Source organism: Carassius auratus, chromosome 34 (assembly GCF_003368295.1).
Source record: "Carassius auratus strain Wakin chromosome 34, ASM336829v1, whole genome shotgun sequence".
Taxonomy (NCBI): Eukaryota; Metazoa; Chordata; class Actinopteri; order Cypriniformes; family Cyprinidae; genus Carassius; species Carassius auratus.
In genome coordinates this window covers 23,250,768-23,257,899 of record NC_039276.1, presented here as the reverse complement: position 1 = coordinate 23,257,899, position 7,132 = coordinate 23,250,768, and the positions used below count along the sequence as shown (strand labels likewise).

At 39.5% G+C, this 7,132-nt stretch overlaps 1 protein-coding gene across 2 annotated transcripts; it reads right to left on the bottom strand.

Annotated features, from left to right (window-relative positions):
- Positions 1–555: 555 nt before the first annotated feature.
- Positions 556–6,573, bottom strand: LOC113053569 (desmin-like). 2 transcript variants are annotated; one of them, XM_026218692.1, is made up of 10 exons: positions 6,017–6,573; positions 4,103–4,163; positions 3,875–3,970; positions 2,967–3,128; positions 2,731–2,856; positions 2,200–2,420; positions 2,062–2,105; positions 1,640–1,740; positions 1,412–1,453; positions 556–946 (listed from the first exon to the last, which is right to left on the bottom strand). In XM_026218692.1, the coding sequence occupies exons 1-10, from the start codon at positions 6,571–6,573 to the stop codon at positions 905–907; spliced, it is 1,452 nt and encodes a 483-aa protein (XP_026074477.1). In that variant the 3' UTR covers positions 556–904. The 2 variants fall into 2 exon arrangements, with proteins under 2 accessions (XP_026074477.1, XP_026074478.1); XM_026218693.1 differs by lacking the exon at positions 1,412–1,453.
- Between the last annotated feature and the right edge of the window lie 559 nt (positions 6,574–7,132).

Sequence of the window (7,132 nt, the reverse complement as noted above, 5' to 3'; positions counted from 1 at the left end):
GACATCTAGGTCAAAGTGCCTTTAAGTGCAGTGTAAGTCCACATATCACCTCAGTGATATTTTTGAACTTTATTTGTGTATCTGTATTTTTTTAATCTGCTGATATGAAAGACTTTAGCCATGGGGTGCTTTGTGCCAAATTATATCTGTTTAATTAGATTAAAATTAGGATTTGTTTTTATCAGTTGTCTCTGTATAAATGTATCAAACTAAAAGTAATATTGCAGGAAAGTTCCTTAAAAATATTATATTATTAATATTTAATATACAGTTCATGTTCGTGTCTAATCTTTTTTATAACCAAAATTTTAAGGTAGTGTTGTGTACACCACAATTGATAAAAAATAAATAAATAAATATATATATATATATATATATATATATATATATATATATATATATATGTTTTTTTTTTGTGTTTTTTTTTATTTTTATTACTATATATTATGCAAGAGATGAATCCAAAATCACAGAAGTCTTCAATTTTGTATGTGGAAAATACAGTGGAGTGTTTTTGCTAGTATGACATTTATCCAAAAGTAAAGAAACCTTAAATTTTATAGGAGGAAAATACTGTGGCATTTATTGTTGTCTTTTTGTAGCAGTGGAACACAGGTTCTCAGATATGACCCAACCACACAAGCACAAGTACATTCAAATCAACAAAAACTCTTGACATCAGCTGGCGGATTTCAGGACTTTCCAGACAGTATGCATACTATCCCATTTTCCTCGTTCATCCTCTCGTTCTACAGCTCACTTTGCGGTTGTCTTTCTGCATCATCCACTCATGTGGTAATGGGTCATGGCAATACTGGGTGTGTGCATAAAAAGCCTAAGGCCGTCGGTGAAAATGTAAGTATAGGGAAAGGGATTCAATGAAATTCAATCTGTTTCAAAGGCTTTACATGACGTCCTGCTGGTGCTGTGTGGACTCGCTGACGACCTGAAGCAAGAAAAGAAAAAAAGGAATGATTAGAGCAACAGTGTCTGAATAGGATACAGATGATTTGCATGAAGAGATGGCTGCATATACATGTTGGGAAAACACAAAAGTGCTTTAAAGTGAATGGTTGATACTCCGTAATAAGGGACAGAGACAACTGAAAGTGGCATTTCTGTAAGTTAAAACAGCTAATTTCCTGCTGGAAATCAATCCTGGGCAAGTGCAAGGTCGCATTCTTTGATAAATGAAATTCTCCATATGTGCTGTGCAGAAACACTCTCAGTGATATTCAGCAGAGCAGAAAACAGATAATAACAGTGATACACATGAGAATTGGAGCATTCTGTAGTGCAACCCAGTGATGGTTAACAGAGAACAGGACTTTTTTGGGGGGGTGGGGGGTGGGGGGAGGGGGTTGGTGGTTGAAAAAAACACTGTAAACACAGATGAAAAAAATTAACTTACACACTGAGCACTGAGGGCATTTATGCCCTCACTTGTCCTAATCTAGAGTAAAATAGATAATTATTTTGATGATAATGATTGTGAACACACATATTTACAATGATTATGTGCATTTATGTGTATAACACGTTTATGAAGATAGGCAGCCTGTAAAATACATATATGGCATTAATTGTATCAAGCAATTACTAGCATTTTGGCGAGTGTTTGTTTGTGTGTGATTGTTACCTCGCCATCCCGGGTCTCAATGGTCTTGATCAGAACTGTTTTCTTAGAGTGGACTTCAGATGCGCGCGGTTGTTGCTGGTGGTGCTGCTCTGGGCTGGTCTCTATAGCAACAATTCAAAACCACGGCATTATTAAACTCACCCCCGCATAGTTAATACATAAATACTGCATTATTGATGTCATCTTTAGCTCGGGTATTCAAACACATACAGATGAAGAGGTAAGTATTTAAAAACAATGGCTTGCCTCCCTTGTGGATGAAGAAAACAGATATTTGTAAGTGTTTATAAGTGTTTATTTATAAGTGTTTTGAAACCCCAAATGACTATACCTGTGTGACGTATGTTTAGAATGACAAACTTTTGGTGGGTGAACTGTCCCTTTATGAAGTGTGAATCTAGTTTTTGTTGTGAAGAACTCACCTCTGAAACTCAGGGCAGAAAAGGACTGCACAGGAAGGGTGATCCTGAAAACATGACAAATAATCATATCAAACAAATCTTTTTTATAGCAGTTAAGGGAGCAGTAAGCAAAAGTCTATATACTTTCTCTAGTCTTACCTGCTCTCCTCTCCTTCCAGAAGCTTCCTGTAGGTGGCGATCTCCACATCAAGTGCCATCTTAACATTCAGCAGATCCTGGTACTCACGGAGATGGCGAGCCATTTCATCCTTCATTTTTGCGATGTCAGCCTCGAGGCGGGCAATGGTGTCCTGATAACTACCGGCCTCACGGCCATTCCTCTCCTCCATCTCCCTCATTTGCCTCATCAAAGACTCATTCTGCAGACGGAATAACAAAAAGATGGAGAAAATGAGAGAAAGAAAGGACAAGAAGTAGGGTAAAACTAACGTACAGATGGAAAAGGAAAAGCAGAGTTGAGATGATCTGAGTTGAATATTAATAAAAACTAGTGCTACTGTGTGCTATTACTGGCTCTTTGCTGAATTACATTTACTCATTGAGCACCCGGGGAAACATATAAAAGACTTCATAATTGGTAATAAGATGGATTCATGTGTGCTGAGCCTCAGCTAATATTTGTTTTGGCTGGGAAATAATAACCCACGCACAGAATCTTTAAGGACTTACGGTGCCCTTGAGAGAGTCGATCTCGCAAGTGTAGGACTGGAGCTGGTGACGGAACTCCATGGTCTCCATCTTGGCCTGTCTGAGAGCATCATTATTCTTGTTTACTGCCTGGTTCAGATCTGACACCTGAGGGTGGAAAAAAAATTGCTTGGCTCAAACACCTGTCTGCTTTCAGTCTGGATGCATAGATATCAATATAGCCTTTTGTGTGTCTATGTAAAATCTCTGATACAGACCTTAGACTTGTACCATTCCTCAGCCTCTGAGATATTCTTGGCAGCGATAGCCTCATACTGCATGCGGATGTCCCTGAGGGCGGCAGTCAGGTCTGGTTTGGACATGTCCATTTGGATCTGCACCTGACTCTCCTGCATCTGGTTTTGCAGTTCACGGATCTCCTAAAGGAAAAGGTGAACACAGAGGATTGAGAGCTTGCTTATGCATTGTCATTTTACTTGACAAGTTGAGGCTTGATTGTTGTATGAAGTCAGTGTCATTCTGAGAGTAAAGTGGAAATTGTGTGTGACTTTCTTCTATGGAATCAAGCATGTTGAATGATAAGTGCATAAAATAAAGATTCCTTATTGGCATTGAGGGTTCCATGAAAAACATCCACAGAACCTTTCCATTGCACAGAATGTTTGTTATAAAGCAAAAACATTCTTTAGATTATTAAAATGGTTCTTCTATGGCATCCCCGTGAAAACCTCCTTTGGAACCTTTATTTTTTAAGAGTGTAGTTTCTGATGTTGTAATTGTAGGACTATGAAGCCTTGTAAGGCCCTTTTATTTTTCCACTGCCCTTCTCACAGCTGTGTCTCAGAGAATCTGTCTCTGTTAATTATAGGGATGCATCTGTTCCACCTGTTCCATAGCTTTACACTGCCCCCTCACTGTCAGTGCGCAGCTGACACACACAAAGTCACACATGTGATCATTTTATCCTAACATGTCAAATAAAAAAGCAGAGAGAGCATTTAAAGAACTTGACTTCAGAGCCCCATGAGTAAAAGGTCAGTGTATGTGTTGTATGCTGGGTATGAGAGTGGGGGAGGTTGCAGACAGAGATAGTGGAATAGATGAACTGTTAGTCACGTATAGTCTTGGGAAATGTTGAGGAATGTAACCTTAGATGGTTACAAACCTCCTCATGGATCTTCTTGAGGAATGCAATCTCTTCATGAAGGCCTTCAATACGTCTTTCCAGGTCCAGCCTGGCCAGAGTGGCAGCATCTACGTCCTGCATAAAGCACAAGAACAACAGAAAGCTTCAATTTTGGTCTTGCCAATAACGTTTTGTGTTTCACCCATGGTAACCTTCTTAAATTTGACAACATTTTGCTTAACACTGAAGGTGACGTAAAGAACATACAGCTCTAAAAGCAGAGAGGTTGTTCTCAGCTTCCTCTTTCAGGTGGATCTCCTCTTGAAGTCTGTGGAAGAAAGAGATATTAGAGTCTTCAAAGAATTTTGAAGTAATCAAATGACTTAAAATACTCCTAAATGTGCTCTAACTAGTCTGTTAAGTCTTTACAGTTTGAGCAAGATGGTCTTTAATGTATATTGTAGTATTTGTTACATAATAACTGCTACATGGCCAGAAATAGAGGTGTCTTGAGTGTCCTCTGTCTTTGAGATATGCTGAGAGAGACTTGTGAAGTTGTCAGCTCTTCATACACACAGGAACTTTATATTCCCACATTCTGCTTGGAGTCACAGAAGGCTTAGGTTTAATGTAAATGTCCCTGAGTCTTTTAAAAGAGGCATGCTGTTAATGTGGCACATATCTGGTTTCACGAATGTAATTGTTGGCAGTCAGATGGCATCTGATATTTTCATCAGAGAGATGAAAGGAGTTGTGCCATAAATCATACCATACCATACATATTTTTTTTATGCCCTATGGGAGCTAAAAAGAGATGGAGAACTAAAATACTGATATTAAAGACTTTTTAGTTGTTTTTTCATACTATGCTGGGTTGCAATAACTTATAGTTACAACTGCATGTCATATAATTACTTCAATATTATCTCTATATGTCATTTCAAAGCAGCCCACCATCAGGTCACTTTGAACAATGTCTGTAAATAGCAGTTGCTGATGGACATACTTAAACAGTTATCATTAATTAGTGCTGATAAGGTGGGGTGGTTACTGTGGGATCCTTGAGTGCAATGCACTCAGACACACACACACACACACACACACACACACACACATTATGAGGGAGATAAGGGTTATTTTTAGGGACACACATTCTCTGCAGTGCTGGAGGATATATTGAAGAGGCTAATAATAGCTGCTTAATCTGGGTGGTGTGTAATGTGACTCTTGGTCCTTTTGCAAATAGGAAGAACACTCTTGTACTCTTTCCAACATCATACACCAACATGAGTTACACCAGTGGTTTCTGTTTGCAGTTACAGTATCTGACATAAACATTATAGTATTCCTGTTGTCTTTATGTTTGGGGGGGGGGGGGGGGGGGGGGGGTTCTGGCCTTTGACTTTCCTGTATGGTCTCGATTTCCCGTCTAGTGCTTGTGTTTTAGAAATCTGACCATGATGTCATTGTTGGAGAACCTGAATGCATATCAATTATATTGTTCTAGAATATTTTGGGGATAAGTTAAACAGTTATGAATAGTAGGTAGATGTCTAATAATACAGTATCCTATACCCGGACCCTTTAAAATACACACAGACTTTACATACACTCTTTAAAATAAAGGTTCTAAAAGGTTTTGGTTTTTTTTTTTATTTTTTTTATTTACAGCGTTGCCAGTGAAGAACCATTTTTGGTTTCAAAAACCCTTCCAGTAAACTGTTCTTACACCAATATTTTTACTTAGTGTGAAGAACATAATCTAAAGAATGTTTAAGTACCTTTTGTAGATTTGAAAGGTTCCATAGATGTTAAAGGTTCTTTATGGAACCATGTATGCCAATGAAGAACCTTTATTTTACTATAAAATAAAAGTCACTATGACTCCAAAAAGTAAGCAGTTGTGTAATCTGAGAGAAATAAATCAAATCACTTCAACACAACACCGGTATTGTAAGAGATACTGTCTGGATATTGAAGATCAGGACTAGTGTTTTGTCAACAGCTATGGCAATATCCTATTGTTTCCAACTTCAGAGAAGCTGCGCACAAAGCTGTCAATCTACTTTTACTAGAAATTTTACCTGAATGAATCGAAAATTTGCCTGTAAATTAACCTGAGTAAATTGAAAGGTCAAAAAGCTAAAATGCCTATCCTTAAATATTTCTTGAAGGCCTCACCTCTGTTTTAGTTTCTGCAGGTCATCGGCCAGGTTGTCCCTCTCTATCTCAATGTGGGACCTCTGATTGGTCAGTGCATCCACCTGTCTGCGCAGCTCTCTCATCTCCTCCTCGTACATCTCTGCGATGCGCGTGGGCTCGCGTCCCCGCAGACGTTCAATCTCCACGGTCAAGGCCTGGTTCTGCTGCTCTAGGAAGCGCACCTTCTCGATGTAGCTGGCGAAACGGTCGTTGAGATGTTGCAGCTCTGCCTTCTCATTAGTGCGTGTATTGAGGAAGTCCTGGTTCATTGCGTCGGCAAGATTGAAGTCCAGCTTCTCACCAAGGCCAGCATAGGAACGGACCATTGATCCACCACCAAATGAAGAGCTGGATGCTCGGTGGCTGGAAAAAATGGGAGAAGAGGTGGTCTTGGACACCTCATAAACTTTGGAGGACACACGAGCAGATCCAGAAGAACCTGCACGGCCAGAGAAAACGGAGGAGCCCAGGCCAGAGCCGAATGTACGCCGGTAAGAGGAAGCCGTCTCGGCTGAAGCTGAATATGCCCTGCTCATGACTGGGTTTGTATGGTGTGCAAATGCCGGTTTGCTTACGGCTGTGTGGTAGAATGAGTGTCAAGCAGCAAAGCTGGACTATATATAGTGTATCTAGCACCCCATTTGCCCCCACCCACTTTTTTCTGTCACTGTTATCACCCCACATGTTGGCCTCCATTTCTAAACCTTGCTTCCTCAGCTGTCATGAGGTCTGGTTTCCAGCAGCTGGGTGAAGCAAATGGATGGGCCATGAGTTGGCACAGGTCACGTAGAATGTGCTGTCATTTCTTTTGCACAAGACGATGCTTACCATGAGGAGCTCTTTTACCAAAATAAAAATCATATTGCATTGATAATTCTACATGGGGTTTTGGCTTATTTAACATCCACGCAATATGAAAGGGTCGCCATTTATATTATGAACTTATAGTTTTCTTTTCAACATATTTCCGAACTTTGGCTTTCACCTTTGCACAAATGACTAACTTTCCTTTTAAGCAATTGTCTTCTAGTTGAAATATTATTTGAATCTGAAATTAGATTTAATCCTTATGGTGTATTCTGGTCAATTTGACAT

Excerpts from the sequence above, each read along its gene's own strand:
- LOC113053569 (XM_026218692.1), bottom strand. The coding sequence starts at position 6,573 with ATGAGCAGGGCATATTCAGCTTCAGCCGAGACGGCTTCCTCTTACCGG. Across the intron at positions 4,164-6,016 it reads CTGCAGAAACTAAAACAGAG|ACTTCAAGAGGAGATCCACC; the intron begins GTGAGGCCTTCA and ends TTTCTTCCACAG. Across the intron at positions 1,741-2,061 it reads TTCTGCCCTGAGTTTCAGAG|AGACCAGCCCAGAGCAGCAC; the intron begins GTGAGTTCTTCA and ends TTGTTGCTATAG.